This window comes from Triturus cristatus, chromosome 11, assembly GCF_964204655.1.
Source record: "Triturus cristatus chromosome 11, aTriCri1.1, whole genome shotgun sequence".
In the NCBI taxonomy this organism is placed as follows: Eukaryota; Metazoa; Chordata; class Amphibia; order Caudata; family Salamandridae; genus Triturus; species Triturus cristatus.
In genome coordinates, this window is record NC_140594.1 from 962141204 (window position 1) to 962166821 (window position 25618).

At 42.6% G+C, this 25618-nt stretch overlaps 1 protein-coding gene across 2 annotated transcripts in view; it reads left to right on the forward strand.

Annotated features, from left to right (window-relative positions):
- Positions 1-25618, forward strand: part of ASH2L (ASH2 like, histone lysine methyltransferase complex subunit) — a 134876-nt gene that overhangs the window by 95949 nt on the left and 13309 nt on the right. Inside the window, exons 8-12 of one of the 2 annotated variants that reach the window (XM_085634971.1) lie at positions 8894-8969; positions 14625-14642; positions 21051-21141; positions 22466-22683; positions 23286-23453. In XM_085634971.1, the coding sequence (XP_085491097.1) occupies positions 8894-8969; positions 14625-14642; positions 21051-21141; positions 22466-22683; positions 23286-23453 (571 nt within the window). The remainder of the gene's footprint in view (positions 1-8893; positions 8970-14624; positions 14643-21050; positions 21142-22465; positions 22684-23285; positions 23454-25618) is intronic. The other variant, XM_085634972.1, reaches the window with a different exon arrangement.

Sequence of the window (25618 nt, forward strand, 5' to 3'; positions counted from 1 at the left end):
GAATTTGGAGCTTTAAAAAGATTGGCTTCAACTTTTTCCTTTGAGCCAGGGGCACGGGGCATAGACAGAGGATATGTAATAATGACTCTTGCATATATCCGTATAGTCAACAACTTAAGTTTGTTGACTAGTTCTTCTAGGTTGTGATAATATCTTTGGTTTCTAGAATCTCAAATCGGTAAAACACAAACTGATTCTTTGAAACGAGGGAACAATGGACAGATAATCCTAGGGTTTCAGGATCTTATATAAATTAATTGCTGTCCAGGCATGCTGTCTCATTGCAAATTAGTTTTTGTCCGTTAAATGCGACGGGAAACGAGTTGAAGAGTTGGTTACCTGACAAAAGCCACCTTTTCCCATACTAGTGGCCTACACCTCTTGAATGCCAAGTTTCTCAATTGCCTGACTTAAGTATTCGCCCCATGAGCCTTTTTAGGTCTCGCCTGCGAACGCAGCGCGAAGCGCTGCTGTCCGCCAGCTAGATCTATTGTTGCTGACTTGCCTCGGAAGTGGGACAGGAGATGGGCACGCGCAAGGCTTTTGGCGGATTTGAGCCGGTGTATGCGCACGTGCACACACGCGATGTGCACATCTCCTGTCCCGCTTCCGATAACATGCCAGCCCCGTTGAAGGCTCCGTGTTGGCTATTGTTGGCGCAAAGTGTACTTTTGCAATTCTGAGCAACAATAGCCCACATGCAGCCCCCCAGCCCTTCTTTACTCACCGGGCTGCTCTTCTGGGGGGGCTCCTCCTCGCGGCTGCAGCACTTCTGTTGCGGGGCTTCCCTGCACTCCTGGGAGCCCTGCGCTGCTGTGGTCCTCCTCGGCCACCGCATTCTTCACCCAGGCCCCCTCCTGGGACCCGGGGCTTCTCTTCACTCCGGCCGCCACCGTGGGGCTCTCCCTTCAACAAGGGAGCCCCGCGTTAGCACGGCACGCCGGTTTCTGTTTTTGCCGGAGCAGGCTCCGCCCACGTCCCGGCCAAGGGCGCCTGACTTCCGGCTTGAAGACTAGAAGTTAACAAGCAATTGCAATGCCATAGTTCTCACATTGACGCGAGTTTGAACTATTGACATTTGCAAATAATAATGCCTTTTTATTTTTCTTTTCTTTTTAAAAACCTAAATAAAAGGCATTGTTATTTACAATGTCAATAGCTCCAACTCTCATCAATGCGAGACCTATTGCATTGCAAATGCTTGTTGATTGTGGTTCTGCTGTTTCTTAGTTTCAGTCCAACATAAGTTGTAGATAGAGCCACAGTTGGAGGCATGTAATCGCCAGCATTGTAGAACGAAAGTGTTCATTCTTTATAGTAATCGATTTGTATTTTTTATTTTTTTTATAAACCAAACTCAAGAAGAACCTGGATAGGGGACTCTGTTTTTGGTATGGAAAGCACAGTTTTGCATGCCGTAAGCTACCTTTGGCATTAGCTGAGCTGACATTACGGTGAGTAAATGGCTCAATGACGGACAGCTATGTTTCTTTTTCAATGCTTTGAACCCAAAAATTAGTGTTTGTGCTTTGACCTGCTGAGAAGCTAATGAAGTTTAAAAATCATATGTTCCATGTTGATGCCTAGGTATTTATATGTATTAGCAACATCTACCTTTTTGTCTTCTATGAACCAGGTGAATGACTTGTGTTTGACTTCAACCAGACAGACCACTTTGGTTTAGTTTAACTCTAACCCTTGGTGGTCCATATAGCTTTTTAGAGCATTCATGTTTCATTGCAGGCCTATTTGCGTTTGGCTTTCGAGAACGGTGTCATTGGCCCACTGTAGGCAACCTAATTTCTCTTATGCCAAGGTTGATGTATGGCTGTTGTCTTGTGGAAGTAACAGTACAAGGTTTGCAAAATATAAGTTAAACAGGCTTGGGGTGAGTACGCATCCCCGTTTGAGGCTATTCCTAGTGGCGATTTTGTTAACTTTACTGCCGTCTCCTATTTTGACCTGCACCCAGGCATCTGAGAACAGTGTTGTAATTGCCCTCAGCAAGTCTCTTAGGATGCCCCATTCTTCCAATTTTTACCATAGAAGTCTGCGAGGGACCCGGCTAAAGGCGGTCTTGAGGTGGTCGAAACAGGCAAACAATCGAGTTTTTAGGTCTCGTCTGAGGCAGCGCTTTAGCGCTGCTCTGGCGAGAGCTATAGAAAACTGGGATTTGGCAGTGCAAACGAGTGCTTTTCAGGCCCCCAACTACAGTGCATGTGCACCAGGCGCGCGCACCATTTGGCAGCCTGCGTGTACATTTCGGGGGCGCTTTGATGTTCTCAGTGAGCCGCGCGGCCACTGAGAACATCAAAGCGCCCCCAAAATGTACACCATTTGCCACCCCCTCCCTTATCCCACTTCCTGCTTGTTATCACATCCTTGTTCTTCTAATCTTGCTATTTAGTTCGCTTTCAATCCCCCCTCGCAGGTTTAGGATTTCTTCCCTTGTCCACCCTTGGCTCAAGGTTTGCTGGCTTGGTTTGCTCTCCTGTGTTTCAAAATAAGTAGCGCTTAGAAACCGAGCAAATGCAGCACTCAAAACACTTGCCCATTACCCTCCCAGCACTGCATGCAGGATTCCGTTTGTCTTCACTTTGCCTTTCCCTCTACTTTCTTCTGGTTCCGTCTACCCCTAACACTTAACTGCTGCCTTTTCCCGCCTTCGTGAAGAGCGGACAGACAGACGTTTCGTGGCCTGGACAGCAATCTCGTGTATGAGCGGAAGGTAAGTGAGCAAACGAGTCAGATATGATCCTTTGTTTAGCAATTAACCATGTATTTTTTTCTTCACTAAATTTGGTTACAGCAGCGTAAACTATTGTGCGCGTTTTCATAGAAATACCGCAAACTATGTTAGTCATTTTGATACAGCACATACTGCAAGCTGAACTGCCTGTTGTCAATAGAATAAACGCGTTACCATTACCACACTTTAGTGGACACTTTGCATCCACCATGGGGAGATAAAGGTGCGAGCTGGCCCTACTGGGGCCCGCTCCTGTGGGCTTAACACAGACATCAACAACAGGCACTCAATGCACGGTACTATCTAACCTGCTGAGAGTGTCACTACTTTATGTATCACGTTCTTCGTGTGACCCCAGGACCCCTTACAGAAGTAGGGAGCGAGGAGCGGCTGTGTTTGCTTTGAGACAAATGCACTATTCACTCTTATCATTTTGATCAATCCTGATTTCAGACATGGTTTAGGAGAGTTGTAGACTGAGTTTAAGAGCTCGTAGGATTGTAAGAACCGGAAGGCAGATTGGCCTTGAGGCGGAGTGTGTGTTCCGATGGGGATCACCTTCCCAGGCTCTGGTTTTCATACTGCTAAGGGATGTAAGTGGGACGACCACGGTGGGCCGCAGGTGTTCCACACGTTATATATAAGCACATAGCTCATTCAGATCGGATTTTTGCAAGAAATCATAACAAGAGCCGCTTTTAGAATCCTGAAAAGAGACGGCACAGGTGCGAATGTGCACTCTCAGTCGGAGCCCCGGGCCATCCAGCCTTCCCGTGCTTCCCTCTCTGCCCCTGGGCGGTACCAGTTTCATCCTTGTTTAGTCCGTGCAATTGTTTCCTTGTATTGTAATCCGGGACTTAATTGATTTTGGACGGTTTTGGCTTCACCAGTTCTCGTGGGCCAAGCTACCCTGCATTCACCACAATTCAGGAGAAAATATCCTTTTCAGAACGCACTTCGCCGCATGTGGAAAATAAGTACAGCACTGTTTGGAACTGAAAAACCTGTCATTCGCAGCGCTTCAAATCGGCACTGTATGCATCAACCGCTACCTAAAGCTTTGTGTGTGTCGAGCAATGAATGTCCAGCAGCCACTGTCTGACTGAAATTAACAGACGGTTGGTGTAAACATTCTCCACACTTGTCATAAAGAGTGAAACACCATTTCAAATCCTTAGCGTTTAATCCAGCAGAAACAATGTGATTCTTTTAAATGGAAGTGTTTGGTCGGACACGGAATCTTTATACCTGGGCTAGCATTCCAAACACAGGACATCTAGGGGTGGAGGAGAAGCCCGCCCTCTTGTGCTGAGACTTATATATAAAGGCAGAGGGAGACTTTTGTTTGCTTTTTGACTAGCTTGTATCTCTGAGGGAGAGATAATTTATAAAGCGCCAACAGGAGTAACTCTTCGCGTGAGGCGCATAAGGTGAAATGACTGTGCACAGTGCAGACACACACAATACACAATAACACTGCATGAATACACTTGTTAGGCACGCAGACGAAGTGCATCCAGGCGCATACACACACATACAAAGAGCCGGTTACACAATCATGCTCACTGAACACAAGCACTTATTGCCAGGATACAAGTCCTAACAAGCATTGGCATAGCCAATAGGTCTCGCCTTTGGGACCTTATAAGTGTTTAGTTATCCAGCACAATATCCTTGTTATGGGCTTGTGGGCCGGTGCCCTGGTCTGTCTTTCATTTGCCGCGTCAGGAGGAGGAGGGGCCGGTTGTGTGTGGGCGGTGTTCTGGACCCCTTTTTAGGTCTCGCCTGAGACAGCGCTTTAGCGCTGCTCTGGCGAGACTTATAGTAAGCGAGTTTTGGAAGTGCAAACAGTGGCTTTTCAAGCCTCCAAATACAGTGCATGTGCGCCGGGCACGCGCACCATTTGGCAGCCTGAAAGCACTAGTTTCCACTTTCAAATCCCCCTTACAAAAGCTCATTTCGCGGCCGCTTTGATGATAACATCAAAGCGGCCGGAAAGTGCTCACCATTTGCCACCCCCTCCCTTATCCCACTTCCCTCACATATGGCACACTGGTGCCTGTCCCTTTAAATTGCCCCGCTCATTAAGCTCGCAAAGGAGAAGTATCTGTACCACGGCTTTACAGCATCGTTCACCTACCCTCGGTTGCGGTAGCTCCTGTCTCTTGATGCGTTCGCTCCAGGGTTTGACGCCCACTCCCGGCCGCCTGCAGCCCCCTTCTGCTGGTCCAGCTTCCCTGCCTCTTATCCCGGCCAAACAGCGGACGCCCTGCCAACCCCGGGCCGCCTTTCTTGTTCTCTCAGAGCACTGTGAACAGCAGCGGGGCACGGCTGAACGCGTTAAATCTAGCCATTGAAACGGGCTTGTTGTGGAAACCATTTTGATGTCGGTTCGTTCGACACCGCAATATTTAGAATACATTGTGAAATTATAGGGGTCGAATTCTCGCCAGTAATGACCATCATGTGTATAGTCTGCGCCTCAAGCTGCGTTGCCTCTTAGCGCTTCAATATTATTTGTTATCGCCAAAATCAGCGATACTCCTGTTATCGACCAGCGAACGATGAACACCTGAGCCGGGCCTCTTCGGGATTTTGACCTCTCTGACTTGTTTCACATAGGGCTCATCATAAAATCACCGTGTGAGAGAAAAATGGTGCAAGCAGAGATTGAGTAAATTCACACGTGCAAATTAAGACTATTGAGTCTTACTCCTTATCTGCCGGGACACTTACAGATTTACTAACCTACCTGCTTTTTCGTCTGTCAGTCTACCCCTTTGTACCTACATCCCTCCATATAGTTATCTGTAGACGTGTATGTGTTATGTAATCTTTACCTACACGCACACAAAAACACATCAGTTCCCTATGCTCGTGTTGTGAACTTTCGCAGCCACAGATGGCAGCTGCTCACCCTAATGTAATCTTATTGCGGCCTCTTTGCTTCATCCGGATTACAGCGGTTTTTCCTCCAGCGCGTGGTGTGAGCGCTGTGCAGCAGAGGTTGAGCGGCTGCTTGGCACGCAATATAGTATTCTGAGGGACAACTTTTGGAAGGTGTTTTCACCTTACGTGATCTGTAACCCCAGCGTGCGCCTCCACGCCCTCGGGGTGAGTGGGTGGCTTTAGGTCGCCTTCTGCTGCGCATGCTCGAGTCCTCACGTGATTGCCTTTATTTTCTCCACATGAAACACAAAGGGCCAACTCACAAAGGTGCTCCGGGGTATGGGAAGCGGAACTCCGGTGGTACTCTTTTACATGCTTTGTTAGTCGAACCTAAAAACAAGGGACTGTAGAAACCAGCATTTGCAATGCAATAGGTCTCGCATTTACGCGAGTTTAAGCTATTGGCATTGTAAATGTAAAAGTCTTTTATTTATGTTTTATAAACCAAAACATAAATAAAAGGCATTGTCATTTACAATGCCAAAGGCGCAAACTCGCGTAAATGCGAGACCTATTGCATTGCAAATGCTTGTTCTCTGTTGGGCTCTCTGTTGGGATGCTTGGTGCTGTTAAATTCGTGAGGGTCCCCAAGCCTGGTCTGAACCCAGTTTGTATTTGTGGTATCAAATTCTTTTCATTAACCCACGATTGCAAATGCTTAAGTAAACCTGGCACGTAAAGGTTTGCTTCTATGTCAATAAGAGCGATTACCCCATAGTTGTTTGAGGCTGGACTCCCATTCTCGTAGACGGGTTGAAAAGTATTCGCTTTCCATGTATCTCGGATGATGTTTGTGTAAAAGATTTGATTTCGGTGTGGTGCAAGATAATGAGCACAATAGATTGTGTCCCTTTTAAAGAGGGCATTGGGGTGTCCATTCGGCCCCTTCAGCCATCAAATTCAAAATGTTTGCTAGTTGTTTGATGTCTCCAAATAAAATGAGTTGTTCTGGTGGTTACTGTTAAGACTCTCGGTTTCTGCATGGTAAATCAGGCCACCATGTATGCTGGTTTTACCTTTTGTGAATCCTGGATTTTGGCTTTGATCCATTTACCACTTGCCAAAATTCTTTGCTATTTTGCCTCTTGCTGGACAATAAGAGCTTATTCTGGATATCCTCTTGATATTTTCTTTTGGCTGTCTAACATTCCTTTTTGATATTGTGCACTCAACGTTTGCAATATCATTTTATCAGGCCTCTTCCCTTAATTTGCTCGTATTGTTGTTTTTCTCAATTCTACTGTGATTTGAGTTCTTAAATTGTATATTCCACTACTGCACCAGCTTGGCCTTCCTGAACCCCTGTTTTTATTCATACTGTCAGATCTTTGGAGGATGTGCTCTGGCTGGGGATTTTGTGAGTAAAGTCGAAATGAGGGTTGCCCATGCTTTTTCAAGTTCACCTGCTGTGCTTTTTACTTCACGGTTTACTGTTCCTCTTGTTACCTCTTTTAATATTCCTACAAAGCGGTAGACTTCAGCCATTACCTTCTGTATTTCAGGTCCACAATATTTTAGAATTTATCGGTTGTCAGTGACTGGGGGAGTGATTACACCATCGGTCATCTTGCCTCCATTTACATCCTGCAAATAAATGACTGAGTCAGCACAGGCTGTAGAGCAGATTTCAGGCTACTAGAAGATATTCTATTACTGCAGATCTGAAGTAGATTTTATAGTGGGGCAAGAATAGTAAACCTGGGCTAGGTCTGCTGTTTCAAAGACCAGTCCCTCCAAAATAGTGTTATTCTTGCAGCATATTTCTACAAAAGTACCGATACCATAGGACATTAAAGACACATGGCACATTTCTGGTGCTATTTACACTACCCCGCAGGTCTCTTTGGGAGAGTCTCCAGATGCTGATCAGGGTGTCTGTTTAACACCGCTAGCTCTGCCTCAAAGATTTCTGTATCCAGTCTGGTGCTTTCAGAAGGGCCTTCAAAGATCGAATCTGCAGGAGTTACTAGATTGGTCAGAAAAACTGTTACCGAAAGTAATTACTTATTCTTCCTACGAGCTGCTAGAGTCTGACAGGGCATACAGGAATACCTTCCAAGTTGCTCCTGCCAAAACCACAGGTGATCGTGTCCTTAGGTTTCTCAAAATCCTTGCATCATGGCTCATTAATTCTGGGAGTTCAGAAATGTATGAGACTATAAAAATGTTGAACAATACTACACACACTCAGATCAACTTCTACCGCTACAATTTGTGCGATGTAAAATCACCAGCACTTCAATATAATCAGTACTCCCCTCTGCCTCACCAAGTTAACACTGTCTTTTTATAACAGAAAGAATCTTTAAAAGCATACTTGTTTAAAGTACACCAGCCCAAGACTGTAAAGTAGCCCTTCCATTTTTTTTTTTTTTTTTTTTTTTTTTATTTTATAGAATTCATAAGAAGATCAAGTCGCTCATTTTATGACCCTGATTTGGCCTTGCCTGGTTCCTTAATGTAGTTCTTCCAAAGCTCGCTCATCTACTTGATCCTGTGCAAAAGCGAAAACTATTTTTCTGTCGATCAGTATGGTGAAACCAGTATCATTCTCGGCAAAGAACTGTACCAAGTTGTATATATTTTTTCAAGCGTTCTATAGTATTTGTTTCTAATAGATGCATGTATAACTCTTCTCCTTGGTGTTAAATTCTGAAGAAAGCCACTTAAGTCAGACCAATCCATCACATTGCCGGAGACAAAAAAGAGCCAAAATAGTAAGAGAGTAGGCCTTCCTATTTAGGTGTTTTACTAATGTTGCTATTTTATTTTACGGAGGATTCCTATTCTGGCTGTAAATATTTCATTACAATTGAATCTGTAAATGTAGATAGAGTATCTGTGATGCAGGATTGTAACTTTGCATTTTGCTGGCTAAAACATGCTGTTGATTACGTCTGTGATTTCTTGCAATGTATTAGGTAAGTGTAATTAGCTTTTCTGTACAGTCCTAATAGCTTTTTATATTTGTAAAACATGACCTCACCGACAGTGGCTATGTATTTGTGTTGTGTTTTTTTTTGTTTACTGTTAACATTGTGAAGCTTTTGCATTGTGGGGGGAAAATAACTGGGACTTGTAGTGGGTGGAAGATAACCAACACTATGAACTGTTAATCAAAATCCTTTTCATAATATCCTAGATGTCCCTATATCTAGAGATTTGAAAATGTAAGTATTTTTTCTTTTTGTTTAGGACCTTGGAAACATTGGGCCAGCGTACGATAACCAGAGGCAAAGCAGTACTGTGTCTACCAGTGCCAGTTTAAATGGTAATGCAAATTCTTAGCTTTTTGTAGGTTCTTGCCCTATATCCATGTATTTAGCCACCATGAGAGAGGGAATTGCTGCCTTTTGTGAGATACATTGTTATCTTACAGTGGGCTTAGAAATCAGTTCTCCCACACTCCACCAACACTAGCAGTCCTAATACGTAGTCTGAATGTATATACCAAAAAAGGCAACAATTCATTAGATATTTTGGTGTTCATCCTAGATCATCCCCAAAGAAAGTACCGTCCCTTCTGCGACATGCTCCTAACTTGAGCATATCAGTGGAATTAGTGCTTGCCCATTTTCAGGGGAATACATCTGAGACCGGTTCGAAAAACAAGATCATTTGCATAGTACATGCAATGGAAAAAGTAATCAAATCAGACCTATCCACCATCTGAGGGTATGCTATGCTCCATCAAGCACATATAGAGATATGTAGTTGTTTTGTCATCACAGGACAAGCACGTTAGAGATGATGCCCTAGATACTTGAAGGGTAGAGATTCGTAGACCTCTGTAGGTCTTCAGTAAAGTAAATTTGTTGCAAGGCATTATCCAAAGCAGTGTATGTATAATGCACATGTGTTGCGGATGGGTCACATGTAAAGGAAGATACTTTGATCTTTTAGCTTGTAAGACATAACTTCCATGTCCAAATTGTTTGTATTTGTGAAAGTGGCACCATCTTCCCTTGTTATTTTATACCCCCTGGCCTTTGTCGAGTTTTTCTCAAGCAAACTTGATGATCTAGGACAATCAGGTGCTCTATCTTATTACTGTGCTGGTCATCAGTAGATTTAATTCTTGATAACATGATCCACCAACTAAATCCTGCACCGTTGATAGGAGACTGCCTACTGGTTCCCCTTTTAAAAGGCCAGCCTAGTACTTGGGCTTCTCACGTCATTGTGTACCTACAAACACCCATTGAGATGGTAAGGCTTGACTCATACTTCCCCGAGGCTATCTTCATATTTTCTTCTGCATTCCATCTGATACAATCCTTAGATGAAGCTCCAATTGTTTGAACTATTTAATTCCACTGTCAAGATACCAGGGTCTGTAAGACTTCTGACTAAGAAGGCATTTTCTGATGAGCAACGAAAGATGCATATCTTACCTTCTTCTCTGTCACAAGACCAACGCCTTATAGATCTGCATACATTCTTGTCACCAAGACTTTGACCTTTCTTTTTACTTGTGACTTTATAGATTGTAGTTGAGGGAACCCATGCTGTGGGAGAGAGAATTTAGAATTTTTTTCCAACTGTGAATGATCTGCCATATATACTGCCCAGACAGGAGCTGAGGAACTCGTTTTCACCAGTGTCTAGCACTTGTACTTAAAATTGCTTCCCTGGTCACTTGTACTGGAAGCAATTGAAATGACCAGCACAGGGGCATACCTGGATATGTCCACACATGCTGTATGGAGCACCCTGTCTTAGTTCTGTAAGCCATGCTGTAGAGGTTACTTTACCAGGCTGAATGAGGTGTCTGTGGGCATGGCAAACACAGGGATGCGTGCCATATCATGTTTTTTCTTTTTTCTGAACCAAGACGTGCAGCCTGTAATGGCAGTCTGTCTGTTCTTGGTGAGGGGTCCCTTAGGGTGGCACAATTCATTCTTCAGCCCTCTTTAGTATCCCATTACCTAGCTGCCAGGAGTACCATTTACTAGGGACCTACAGGGGGTGCTAAACATATGGCCAATTGGGGTGTAATTGCACAGTTTTAGGGAACCATATCTGGCACTGGGGACCTGGTTAGCAGGAACCAAGTTCACTTCCAGCTGAAAGTGCATCAAATTCCAGGCAAAAAATGAGGGTGACCATGTCAAGAAGGGGCACTTTCCTACAACTTTTCACCGAATGTTGCAAACTGAGTAGCAAGCTAAAACGTTATTTTCAAAATCTCAAAGGTGCCCTCTTAATGTCTTCTAACTCAAACAGAAGTATTTGCTTCATTTCAGACCCCACTCTCTTAATTAAAACTGTTTAAATTAGCTAATCATTAGGAGATGTTTGGACGGATTTAGAGTCTGGAGGAAATCTGACCAACTGTTTCCTCCCTTTGGCCAAGATTCTAAATAAAAGGTTGTTTCCATGCAGACTGGGATATACTTTTTCCCAGCATGCATTGCCCTCTGTCAGATGAAACTATCGTTACGTTGCTGCATGCTGCAGGAGCACTTTCTGCGGGAAGCTTTCAGCTGTACCTCTGTGAAGCAGCTAAATGTTAGACCGTTCGTACAATTACTACCTGAATTTGCAGGCCAGGAAATCTGTTGAACAGACAGTGCTCCAGAATCTGTTTACTCAATGTGTACATAATACCTACATTCCCAATTTTTTAAACCGCTTAATTTATTTCAAAAGCCAGTTGATCTTGAATGACCCTAACGCTGGAGATTCAAATGCAAAGTGCCATACCCCCTGTCGAGGCACATTACTTTCACACTCCACATGTCAGTATAGAAAAATAAATTAAATATGTGACCTTACTAAGGAATGTTTGAGACATTCCAATCTAATTGGCTGGTTTAAAGTCCCATAATGAGATGAATAAGCTGTGCATATGTGTTTTAGTAATGTCCTGTTTAATGTGACTCCCATCCTGATGATGCAGAATAATTCAAAAGTTTGTTAAACTATGAACAATTCCAGCACTAGGGAGCTGTAGTTATAGTTGAGTGACTTCATCTGTCACGGACACAGTGTTTGACCTACAGTTGCCATCAAATGCTAGTTACTATTCTTGTCAGTGATAATTGGTGCTTTGGCTGCATGTAACCATCAATGTAAACCTATGGTATGGTATATAGGAATGAAGTAAAAGAAAAGTCAATCAAACTGTTTTCAGCTCTTGGAGCTGCCATGTAGGACCAAGTTGTTGAAATGAGACCTAACAGGTTCCTGTTCATGTTCTTGAATATCTACTTCTGTGAAAGAGGCATAGGATATTTATCGAATAGGGCCCCCAAGGTGTAAAACATTACCTTCAGCAGTCCCGAAGTTCAAGTTCCGGGGATCTCCTTGTAAAGGGTGCTCAGATTCGCTTAACCACACTGTACAACTTATTCAGGATGGGGTGGCCCTCCAAGCAGGATTACCTCGTACTCTGTGTTTAGGCCCTTGTCTTAACTCAGATTGAGGTAATCCAGCCCGCTATTCTGTAACCATTTTTGCAGTGTTGCTATATGAATAGATTTGCTTGCGGTCTGCCTCCTTCTCCTTTGAGGTCTACTCGAAGAAGATGCTCCATGGTAAATAGTAAAAGTAATCTAAAATGACCTTTGTTGCTGTAGCATCTCTTGCTTGCTTGAAGCCATTGAGCTCTTGAAGTGTCCTTGTATGTGTAGAGAGCTATTTCAGTATTACAAATGTGGTGAGTCATCAGCCCAACACCACATGATTGACAAACAAGCATGTGCTTCTATAAAACATTCCAGTACCGGAGACTAGATTTACAGGTGAGTAGCATACTCTTTTTCAAGACAATTGGATATGTTCCCCTGGCCATACGTTTTTGATGTTTTCTCTGTTATGTACTTGTTTAGTTTGCTTGCAATTCAGCCCCTCTCTCCATTAACTTGCAAGATTTGATCATTTGTATAGCGCACGAATGCCCAAGGGCGTGTAGGCGCTGAGCGGTAAGGTGCCAGAAGACAGTGAGTTTAGATTTAGTTAGCAAAGAGCAGGTTTTAGTCCCTCTCTGAAGAACAGTGTTGGACTGTTTTTTGTCAGTTTTGTCAGTCTGGAGTGAATTCCAAGATTTCACTGTCCCCAGAATAAAGCTTCTTCCACCCCAACGAGCTTTGTTGAATTTGGGGGGTTTGTAAGAGTTTGCTCTGTGATGATCTTAGATTTCTGACGGGTAAATACCAGGATAGGTGTTGTTTCAGGTTCAGAGGACCATTCCCATGCAATGCTTTGAACACTAGGCATAGGGATTCGGCGGCATGAAGGTGTAAACTTTCCTAATTATCTTTAGAATAAAGACGATAGTAGAGGAAAGATTGCTTATATATAATATACACCTGTCAAATTGAAATGCAGTGTTGCACTTTGGTTTAATTTCCGCTCCAAATATTCCATCTTGATAAATTCACAACTGCGGCAAAGTCACATAGACTGGCAACAAATGCTCCCTTGGTATGAGCCTGCCCGCTGCCACAGAAACACTTTCAAAATTTCATATACCGAAAGAATTGCGAGGGGCATAAAGAAAAACCTTTTGAATGCATGTGTTCAAGTACAACTCGGGCAAGATGTTTCATGATTTCAAAATTGCAACCTTGGGACCTATTGAACAGTTCCAGTAGTCCAGTAAATCACTCCATTTGTATTTTCAAAGGTTTCTCTAATATTGATGTACTCCAGTTTCAAATTAAAGTGAGTTCGAGTATAACCAGAGTAACCAACACAGTACCGTTCCACGATCAGTGTATATTCCATCTTTCTTTATGAGAAGTTAATTATGGTTGCACATTCATTTTTATGCTTCACATAGCTGCTCGGTACTCATTCACTTGACACAAAATTCTAGAAGGTAAAGTGGCCCATATCTTACCTCCCCTCATACCTAAATTTTGTGCCACGCACGTTTCCCTCCTCAGTGTTTTCAAATACCTTTTCTAGTTGCTAAGTTTATGCATATGTTAGAAAGCAATACGTTCTTTTCAGTCCAAGTCTCCTGAGGTCTCTCTTATGCTGGGTTGAAGGTATTGCAAGATATACTGCAAAACCAAGGAGAAAAGGGTTCCAAAAATCCGGAAAAACTTGCAGGAAACAAACGTGGCGCTGAGATGCCAGTGCACTCCGTCTCTTGCTCCCCCCCCCCCCCCCCCCCCCCCAAAAACGTGGCGCTGAGATGCCAGTGCACTCCGTCTCTTTTCTCCCCCCCCCCCCCCCCCCCCCCCCCCTCCCCTTTCCCTGTGACAAACTTGGAACGCCGCCGTATTCCCGCCCTTCTGAATTATCAGATCCAGCCGTGTTGGTAATTCTGTGTGGGGAAATCACTATTCCGGCTCTAGACAAAATTAGGGCTGGAGTGTTTTGTTGCATTTATCTTGACTAGCTCCTAAAAGCGTTAATTTGCGTTTCCAACAAGATTCAAAGTGTGGAAAATATATATTTGTTGGAAGTTTTGTTTTCTCTTTTGAAAGCGTAATTTGATTATAGGCATGTAATTAAATATGTGGTTTAACCTAATTTTTTTTTTTTCCCCTCATAGTTTACTTGTGCAAAGAAACGTAATAAGTGTCCTATGTTGTGCTTTAAAACTTGCCATACATCCCCCTATAAACGTTTTTGGGGTTGGTTGTGCAAGTGTCATTTTCGGTACCACCCTATGTGAGTTTCTGGTCTGAATTGTATCTGATGTTGGTCTGGTTGAGAGGCAGGGTGGGGTGAAGGATGGTACATGCTTTGCCCCCCCTCAAAGTCTAGAACATGAATTCAGACATTTTGTGTCTACAGCCCGCTCCCCCCCCCCACGTCACCATGTGGTTAACAGGGGACTGAAGAGGTTTGTATAGTTATGCGCTGACCTTTCGATTAACATCTGTCTGGTGCTGCTTATCTTCCTGCCTAAATTGAATTGCCTTGGTTGCCATTTGACACAAATATGGTGCTACTTCTGTCCTTGCAGGTGGAGCCTCTTTTGGAGGTGAATGTTTGCCTTCATCTCCTCGAACTTAAGTATCCTGTGATTTGCTTTGGGGCCTATGTCCGTCTTTGTTTAGATGTGTAGAAACGTCCAGCAGTACCTGTGTTTAAACCAAAAATGCAGACATTTGTGAAATGAGACCATATTAGTTCATGTTCCTCTTGTAAATGACCCAGTTTGAGCTGCAATGAGACGTGTGAGATGGCCTTTTGCTACAGCCCACTTCAAAACTGAACGCCTGGTTCTTAAATTTGCCCGTTACTTTGATTTCTGAAAAAAAAAGTATATAAATTAATTTATTAGTTTTTGGTTTTTTAAATCACTCGCAATAACTCAGATTGATCCTGTGTATTGAGGGTTCTAAACATTCGCCTCTGGCTGCACATAGTCACACTTTCACTCAAAAACGTTTTATTTGGGCCTTGATGTAAGCTACATTATATTTATTTCCTCAAGCTGGTTTAGCTGCCTTAACTGTCGTCCAGTAACCTAACTGTAGTTTAAGTGACTGTGTGGATCGCTTGCTTACTTGCAGCTCAGGTTTGGTCATGTCAGATCTGCACAATTTGCACTGTAATATCAACAAGTTATGCTAAGCAATTCTTTTTCGACAACGTAGAAATGTTCCTGTAATGCAAATAAATTACATAGTTTAAATTCATCAAGAATTAAATTGTGTGGTTTGCACCACCCTTGGGGGTGGGGAAGAGAGGGGTCTATGACCATTGCTGATGTTAATAAACAAAGAAGGGTCAGTATCTTCACAAATGACTTTCCACAATGGTTTAATATCAGGTTCTCGTTGTGTAAATTGACATTCATGAAATGAAACACTGCTGTTAAAAGTTGTCCAAACTTTGTTTTCCACTGTGCCTCCCTGTTTGATGCAATAATGTTTTGGAGTGTAGAATCAGCTAAAGTTTTGCTTTTTAATGTTTCATGTTCTGGAGGGTGCTATGGCTGCATTGCGGAGTGAAATGTGATGTGTTTGGCCACGAATGTTTTCTCCCTTTATCCAAGCCAATCTTTTCCTGATAAACTGGCCTTGCAATAATCAAAGAAATGTTTGGCGCGTGCAGTGTGTTAGCTGAAGGTTGCGCTGCTTTCTGTGTCAGGGATTTTTCTTGTCTCCACATTCTAGGAAGAGCACGACTCCAATCGGACCAGGGTTACTTGGAGAGATTGTAAAACTGCGTCAAGATGCTACCATGATTTGCCATGCGAGCCACAGCTTGCGATTGGTCCTTAGTTATGGTGTACTCACACCGCTGTAGGTAGAATCCATAGTAACACTGCTGAACCAAATCAGATTCTGCATCATGATGCGATGGGCCTCACTGCTGTTGGGACTTGCCCCTTTTCTACCTGTTGCAGGAGCGAAAAAAACAATACAGATTATTCCAGAATAGTTTCAGTCTCAACTTGTAAAACACTTTCAGGAAATTTAGAGTCAAAGACTTGTCTAGCAAGCTGTAGCAGTATAGAATGGAGCTTCTAATGTTGTGGCAGTGCAAAACCAAGTAGTGTTCATGTGTCTAGCTTTCTTAATGCCATCTTAGCCTCTAAGAACTCTAGAAATGCTGCTGGCCATCTAGCAGTGGCAATACCGCCTGATCCTCGCTTAATATGTCTGTAAGGTCGTTGCCTTTCAATTTACATTAAATACTTGCTCTTGTGATTTCTGATGAGTTTTCACATGTAATGTAGATGTGTCCTCCAAACCTTCCCACAAACCAGTTGTGCCCTTAGGGGGTTGGTTGCTAGAGCAGAGGTACAAAACGTTCAGAAATATAGATGTTAACGGAACAAGTACCCGTACCAGTTCTTTGAACCCTTATTACATGCCCTTAACGTTTGGCCTGGCTGCTCCTTAAAAGTCAGCCAGTATGAAAGGGAGACTATTGCGTCGTAATCCGAACTGTTAAAACAATGCATCATCTTGTCCAGATATTTCTTAGACTTTACAGTAAACACAATTTTCTTAGTATAGGGAGTGATTCACACAAAATAATAAAATGTTCCAGTTGAAGGAATACATTAAAATGAGCTTGCAAAGCGCACTGCGGCCTAAAAGGCGAACTTTACTTGATCTGCTCCAGACGAAAACTGAGAAAGACCTCCAACACTGAGTGAAATACCACATTTGAAGCAGTTCATGAAGTCCATATATATGTGTGCAGTAACCTAATCTCAGGAGGTAAAGAGTTCATATTTACCAGTGACTTTTATAAAGATCTTCCACCCACTCTTGGTATACCAGTGTTGAGTTTAGTGGGCCTGTGACCGGGTTTCTGTCCGGGCCGAGTAAGTGAAGCGTGAGGGCATGACGTATGGATTACCCTTGTAAAAAGCACTGTGACAAATACCGAAGACTTTTAGAAATCACCAGTTTTTGCACTGGCAGCCAGAAGAGCTCAGCAGGATGTTCAGAGATCTTTTCTCTTAAGAGTCCAAAGAACTAGTCTGTGCTGTGGAATTCGGAATAAGTTTCTGCCTCTGCAGTGTGTATTTTGGAAGCCCCAAGTGAGAGATTATTACTGTGTGAGTGACGATTTGATTGTCTTCAATGGGATGTTGCTGATAATCTTTTTCAATTCAGAAGCAATAAATGCAGGATGATGACTATATTTGAGGTAGGAAAGAGAGTTCCTTATCAAACAAGCGTTGGCAATGCCAAAAGGTCTGGCTTTAAAGGAATGTTGTATGGTAATGTGAAGCATTGCGAGTAAATTGCATGGCAATATGTATTTGTGTGGAAGCAAAGAACTGTAGAATAATATTGGTGTAGGTTAGAAAGTTGGGCAACAGTTGCACTTTCAAGTCAGACATAAACATCCTTGAAGTTTAATGACTGCCCTCCACCCATCCTTGCTGCTGCCAGAGGAAGACCAACATAATACATTGTCTTGTTATCCAAGACGCATTGCAATGTCATGTGTGTGCCCCTGAAAGTTAAACCTCTGCCAGGTGGATAAATAAAATTATCACAACTGCAGTGGTGAGCATGCACTTTTTTCGTGGTAGCACACCACTTCTGCCGAATCAAAACATGTACTCCTGGCTCCCAACATTGGAAGGAGCCAAAGCCCCCTCTCTGGTTATGCTCACATAATTGTTTGGCGGCAGCTGCGATGGCAAGCCGGATCAAAATGACAACGTTCTAGATTTTCTGCTTTTCCTGGTAATTTTAAATGACTTGGCTTAATCATATCAGTAATAAATACCAATCAATCCTAAAATCTCATTTGAGTGCAGGTAAAAACTGTACTTCTCAGACAAATCAGAGTATCCTCTGTATAGCAAAAGAAATCAAAACAAAAACCTCTCCAGATATGCCATTCGGATCATATATAAATGGGTAGGGCTACTGGCAGAGCCTTATTTTCTGGCACACGGGTACCCTTTGATCAAGGAATGAACTCCACAATCCAAGAGCAAGGCATCCCACCCCAACCCACCATACTCGACCAGTCATTCAAGTACAAAAGCAGAATGGAGCGGGAAATCTTATCAAAGGCAGTCAACGCATCTAGGAGGGCCAGTATAGAGGGTCCTCCAACTTAGTCATCCTTTAATAATCAAGTCAGCCAGAGCACACTGTGTGCTAGGAGTGCTTGTCACAGTAGTAAAACTGTCTAGCATATACCACAGATTTAGGTACTTGGATGCAAAAGGTAAGGGCAACATAGACCTTAAATCTGAAAAAATGGCTGGATCTGAAGATAGTTTCTTAAAATCAGTAACTAATGGTCTTCATTGTACAGGAGTCTAAAGGTGACCATGGCGGACAGAGTTCCTTCTAGTGAGTATAAAATCAGCAGCCGTATTGTCGAAATCTTGGATAAGAGGAGACCTTTCAGTCAGTGCAAGTTCTTTTTTTTTTTCTCTAAGAAAAATAGAGATCCTCCTGTAGAAAGGTATAAGTCTATTAGAACTCCAACTTGTGGCTCAAGAAGTTCATCCACTACTTTAAGCATTTCCTTGACCAAATTGTCATCTTAGGCTGACTCTCTGGGGTTTTTTTTGTGACCAGTCTGAGGGTTTTACTACTTCAAGCTCAAATGATTGACTCTGCTTACGAAGTCTCTCTCACCTCAGATTGGCGCTAAACTCTGCAAGGTTCTAATAACCGAGACAGCATATGGTAAGTGATACACCATATGATGTATTGGGGTATGTATCCTATTGAAACATTAATTGATCATTTACACCCACCAAGCATTCAGTAACATTGGATTATAGAGTAGAAGTAGAACTTGGACAGCTCTGCTTCATGGTGGCAAGGGTTGAGAGTCGTGCCAGCTGCTTCTTACTATATTGGTCCTCTGATCTGCCTTCAGGAGTCTAAATCTAGGTCTCTCCTGGACTCTGCATTTATTGCCCACTCTATCCTCTAGGGGTACATACAGGTACTTGTGGACATCCCCGGGGTATCCTTTCCCAATCATTCAGAACTGTAATGAGTGGCTTGAATGGTTTCCATTTCTGCGCAGTAATTAAGGGTCTTGAGCGTTATGGATTTGGCTTTCCAACAGACTAGGACATTCTGCCTGATCAAGTTAACTTCTTCTGACCCAGTGTATTCTTTCAGTTCCAGTGTAGAAGCTTTTAGCTATATCTCACTCTGAAGGCTGTATTTACATTTATAATGTTTTATCTTTGTTTTGTAGATTTTCCAAATCATCTCATTTGGCACACAAGGATTGAATTTTCTGCATCTTATAGAAGGCTTCATGCTGCCACAAGCTCTAAACTCTGCATCTCAGAGTGCCTACATCTCTTGCGTCTCCATCCCATCGCTTATCCACTATGTTTTGCACATATCACTGATGTCCTTTTTCACATCACTATGAATTTGCACAAAGCCATCCATCCTGAAGCTACGGAACACCAGCTGCAGACATATTATAGGGCTTTTGAGTATATCTTTTCCCCCCTCTTTTTCTTTAGTCAACCCTTAGATGTGTATTCTCAACACATTTTGGGCTGTATCCGTCGGGAATCTGGGGATTTGACATTTCCTTATCTCTGCTACTAGTTGATCTGGAGTTTCAGTTTGAGAACATAGACAGTTATATACACTTGATCCAACATGAGAAGACAGCCTTCCTAGGAGACTTGCCACTGTCAGACACCGACTGCTCTGAAGACGAAACTGAAGTTAATCCATTTGGTAATCTAGCTTGCTGCAATGGTTTTCTAGCACTTCAGGAGTCTGTGTCCTGTAACTCATTGTTGTCAAGAAACTGACTAAAATGGGTCTTCTAGAACACCTGGACAGCAGCGCTCTTAAATTAGACTCTTCAAAGTAAATAATGCAAAGTTGGCAAAGGATTTCTTATTTATTTTTGCTGAGGGGCCTCAGACTGGATACGTTTAATCAATTATCTGTGGCCCCGGAGACGACAACAGTTCACGCCAATATTTAGGAGATCTATGTCCATCTTGAATGGATGCTTCATGGTAGGCCAGCGTTCAAAAACCAAGTAGGCCAATCCTTGTAGGCTGACTTGGGCATTGGTTATGTGCACCTCTAAAGCGTTCTGCTTTGCCATCTGTGCTCAATGGATTTTCACTTTGACAGAGCTACACTCTAAGAGCAGGGTTTGCACCCAATGCAGGACATTTTGGACTGGGAAAATTGCTATGCTGTAACCTGGAGTCTATCTCAAATTTAGGTTGACTTCTTCAGAACGTAGGATGATGCAGAACAGACCATTGTGAACTGGCCATAATGCTGCAGGTGAACCTCTATACGTCCTTTGATGTTGCAAACCATAATTTCTTTTCCCAAAGTAGACCAGGTCTGTGAGCGTGCGTGTGTGTGCGCATGAGTTTACGGTCTCTCCTGACTAACTTCTAATGATGGGTGAGTATGCAAGAATACGGTCCCTTCTTGTCATTTTAAAGGAAAAACTGCCAACAGAATTATGAGCTGGAAATCCCTAATGAACATTTTACAGACATCTAGAAGGTTTGCCTAAAGTATTTAGCAGTCATTACACAATAGTTGCTGAAGTGGGATTTAAGATCCAGGATCAGTAGCTCCTTAATAATCCCTAAAACCACATTTCTATCTAGTAGAAATATTTAATTATCAGTTTGGATTTGCAGGCTATTGAATAGCTTATTTATTTCCTGGAGAAATCTCCCCAACATTACTCTTTTTCGTAAATGTTTAAAACCCGAACTCTGTTCTCTGAATGATTTATCGGTTATGAGACAGTTACGCAAGATTAGTGTCTCGGCGAATGTATGTGCATAGGCACCGTGTAAATGTGCTTACCGCCTTGTACCCAGGTTTTTAATGCTGGCGTGTTCAGTGTTGTCTTTGGTCCTGAATATTGTGGCTATTTAAACATAAACCTACCTTACTGCAGCAAATAACTTTTTTTATTGCTTTTCAAGGTGCTGTGTCTGCAGGAAGTAGTAGCAAAGGAAGAGGGGCAAAGCGCAAACAAGATGGTGGATCCACAGGCACAACTAAGAGAACAAGGAGGTAAACAAATTAAACCACTTTACCTGAATTGTTGATTTTCAAAGGAGTTAAGCTTGAAGTAAGCTCCCCCAATGAAATCTAGTGGAATCATTTTGAATTGGGTTGTTCGTAAATTTTACATTGTTGGCCCTACTTGTCCATTACTCTGTAACCCCAAATTAAAAATACAATTGAATTCTGGTTTGCATGCGAGGGTTTCCTAAATGATCGATTCACCGTTGTTACCTATATGGAGGGCCACTGGAATTGTGTGAAAAACACTGCTGACGCACAATTGCATAATTATTGATTTGCCACATAATCCATCATCTGCTGCATAATCTGCAGATTGTAACAAAGATTTTTTTCTAGCTGAAATGTTCAAAAGTTACTAAAAACGCAGCGATGTATGCTGCCTTGCAGTGTAACGCAATTGCAAAGGTTGGCTGGCCACCTTTCTGTTGCTTATTGCTATATTTGGGTGTTGAACCGGTACTAATGAGGTGCAACCTATGCCCATCCAGTGTTAGCAAGTGTAAAAATTTGAAAATAAGTAATACAATCACAATGTGCCCCATTATGCTGCATTACTTTGCCTTTTCTTTCCATACTTTGGGCCTCCCCTGCTGCACAGTTTGTTGCCCTGTTTATATGCTCTTCGTTGCAAATGTAATGGCTGGATAGTTTTGTCAAGGTGTGTAGTTAAAGAGCTGTGCGTTTAGCTAAACGTCTGACAGTGTGATCTGTTTATGTTAAAATGAGGCAACCAGATTGTGTACACACTGATTCACCTTGAACCCATTCCTCTGAATTCGAGACCTTTTTAATAGTTTTTGATTGTGCCTTTCTGGTTATAAAATGAGTAATTTTTATTTTTGGTTTAAATCGCAAAACTCTTTGTCGTATAAAGCAATTGTAATAGGGCAGATTGACATTAACAATCACAGGTAGCCTAAGCATAGGGGTCCCTCACCAAATTGTTGTAATTTTTGTGTGACAGCCTGCAAGATATGCAGTGACTCTTTTAGACTGTTCAGTTGAAATAAAAAAACTAAACACATACTTAGTTTGAGTTTTTCATGTGGGAGTGAGTGTGTGCTTTTCTGTGCATCCCTTTCTGTCATGCTCTTCAGCTGTAGTTCATACTCCCTGTCAAGCAAGCATTTTTGTAGGTATCCTACTTTGTGACGGGTGATTGTACTGAAGAAGCAAGCATTGTCCAGGGACACATGGGTGTAGTGTACTGTTTTCCTTCCATTATCATGGATAGCTTTTATCTGGACCGGGCTGCGCTTTGAGAATCTTCTTTGCTAATAAGATGTCTAACACCATCCTTTCCTTTCAGTGATCCCATGTTTTCCTCCCAGCGCCTTCCACATCATGGTTATCCTCTGGAGCACCCATTCAATAAAGACGGCTACCGATACATTTTGGCTGAGCCTGACCCCCACGCCCCTGACCCTGAGAAACTGGAACTGGACTGCTGGGCAGGAAAGCCGATCCCTGGAGACCTGTACAGAGCATGCCTGTATGAACGGGTTCTTTTGGCTCTTCACGACCGAGGTATGGCGTATCCCACTTAGTCATTGTCCTGGTAAAGCATGACTGATTCTTTTTGTAATGAAGGATCTGTAGAACAGCCTGGTGTTCACAGCCAGTACTTCACATTCTCCCTCCTGATTCCTTCAGTACATATGAAGATCTATAGAGCAATAGGTAATTTACACAACATGTTGTGTGGTAATAATTTGTGTAACAACTTTGTGTTTATATGGGATGATTTTTTGAAATTATTCACAAAGTACTGAATATTTTGGAGCAAATTGGACTTTGGTCAAGGAAGATTAGGCAGTCAGTGTTTGTCGAATGTGCCTTGGATAGTCTCTCTTTGTGTTCTTATGATGCCAATATAGTTGCCATATCATGTATGACACTTTCAGGCAGCCCTGGCTTTTTCATTGAAAAACATTTTGCATTCTAGAACTTTACTTTTTGCAATTTAAGTGTGGGCATAAACATCCTGTTGCTGCTTCAAAGCTGTAACTTGGTGTATTAAAATGAATCCCGGTTTACACCACCAACTAAAGTATTATTTGCACTCTCATTTTCTATTGTTTCAGTATGTCCAGTTCTATTATGTGTGATTTAATGTTTTACTTGCTTAGCTCCTCAGTTAAAGATCTCAGACGACCGGCTGACTGTAATTGGAGAAAAGGGCTACTCCATGGTGCGAGCCTCGCATGGCGTGAGAAAGGGGTCCTGGTATTTTGAAATCTGTGTGGATGAAATGCCCCCAGAAACTGCTGCCAGACTGGGTTGGTCACAGGCACTTGGTAAGCTGTTGCTTTGTGTAACTTACCTTTGAATAGGCCTTGGCGGCCCCTTTCATTCTAGGGCCTACAAATACATTCTTCAAATTTTTTATAACCATTCAATGGGTAAAGCCCTATGCAAGTACTTTAGGATTTGACAGTTCTGTGTATGTTTGTTGCTACTCGCATTGACCAATTTAGAGCCCATACTTAATCCATAAAATACTCATACATGCGTATGTAGACCTTGATTTAAAAATATTCACCAGGACACTCTGTTGGTTGAGGAAGTTAGTGACTGTAAGGGGAAGAAGTAAAGAGCAGTGGTAAGTGTAGTGATGTTTACTTTTCTCTATTCTTTTATAGCACCGGGATTACAAATAAGTCAGCAATTACTCTGCTCCTTTTTGTGTAGTATTGGCGGTTAGTTGTATTTTATAAGGAAATGGTGTGTGCACCTGTAGTTGAAGAGTTTGGCTTGTCCTTCCAAGGAACTACTTACTGCTTTGAGACCCGATGTGAGTAATCTGTACTTTGGTAGATTAGGAAAAGCCATATGATGGCTGCAACCAGAGTTTGGAGTCTAAGTCTGGTGTGCAATACCCATATGTACCTTACATCTGTAGTTTTTAATTGCCCAGTAGAGCACATAATTCAGCTGCACTTGATAAAAATGCTCACTTGTCCATTTTAGGCTAGCACACAGTGATGTGAGTAATGCTTGCAAATAGTCTAACCACTGGCAATCGCTCAGGGTAGCATGCCAACTTAGAATTTGTTTTGCCCTCTGTGCATCTCAGATTAGACCCAGCCATATGCAAATCCGCCTTAATCCTGCTCCAATAGGAAAATTCCATCCCAAACTGTCAAACCAGGGTCCTCTCTGAACCGAACATCAATAATCCAAGGCCGGTTTCGGCATACTAGGCCACTTCATTCTGGCACAGCTTGGTTCCAGTGGCCCAGTTGGCACGGGACCAGAGTTTGGGTATGCAGTTAGAGCGTTTCATCAAACACATAAGAAATTATGAAAGGAATGCTTGCAAATAGTGGAACACTGGCAATCGCCCTGAGTAGGATTCCAGCCCATTGTTTTGTTTTTGCCCATTATGCCACCTCCGATTATACCCAGTTATTTGCAAATCTGCCATTGACACATGACCCTCATCTGGGCATACCCATGGCCACTTGTTTTAAAGTGAAACTAGATCTGTTTTCTAGCTCTTTACGTATGGTATATTGCTGGAAACTGAGGTGCAGATGGGGTTTCTGAAAAAAAGTAGCGCCATCAAACACCACAAATTTATTGCATTCATGTGGCCCCAGCACCAAGTTCTTACATATATGTTGCTGCAAGAATCCGTTTCCCTGCTGCTATAGAATTTCTGCCTTCAGTTAGGATTTTTTGTTTTGCACTAATATGGCCATCCCGGTGCTTTACTGCTTTTAAGTTGGTACGAAATGGTGAATGTTAAGCATTCTGCACGCACACACATCAGTTTCTTTCTTCTCCCAAAACCTCTTCAACCCAAGGCTGATACTGATGTTTTGCACTGTGGTATTTAACATGTGAAAACCCGAGCAACATAACACCTTGTCAATGTGTGTTTGTTTGCAATGTGGGTTTTTGTGTTCAGTAGCATTACTAATCCCTTCCAGGAATGCAATGCAAGAACTGCCTTGGTTAACCAAATCAAATGACAATTCAGCACTTCATCTCTGTTGCGTCTTATGTCATAGCTTCGTTTTGGGAACTTCAAGAAATCCGTTTGCAGGGTTTATTATAATTTTACTATGTTCGTTGCGTCTGTATTTCAGGGAGCTGTACTTCAATTCATACATTAAGTAAGGAGTTTGCAGTAGAGCCTTAAAGATGTTGAATGTGTTTTGAAGCCTACCTAATCTAGTTAGTCATTCAAGTTAAATGAGAGATTAGCTTCTATGATGCAATGATTATTGATGCTGTAGGCAAAACTGCATTTTTTCTGTGACACTGCTTTCTCCTCCCTCCCGCTACCCACCAGTCATCTCCTCCAGCGAAAAAACAGCTTCCATCTGCAGTATTTGCTCTGCTTTTTCTTGTCTTGAATTTGCCAGCTTTGGCAATTAGGCAGAACAGTAACAAGGTATCACTAATGTTGGATTGCCTCACAGATAAAAGAACATTGTTGTAGTGTCAAACCTTC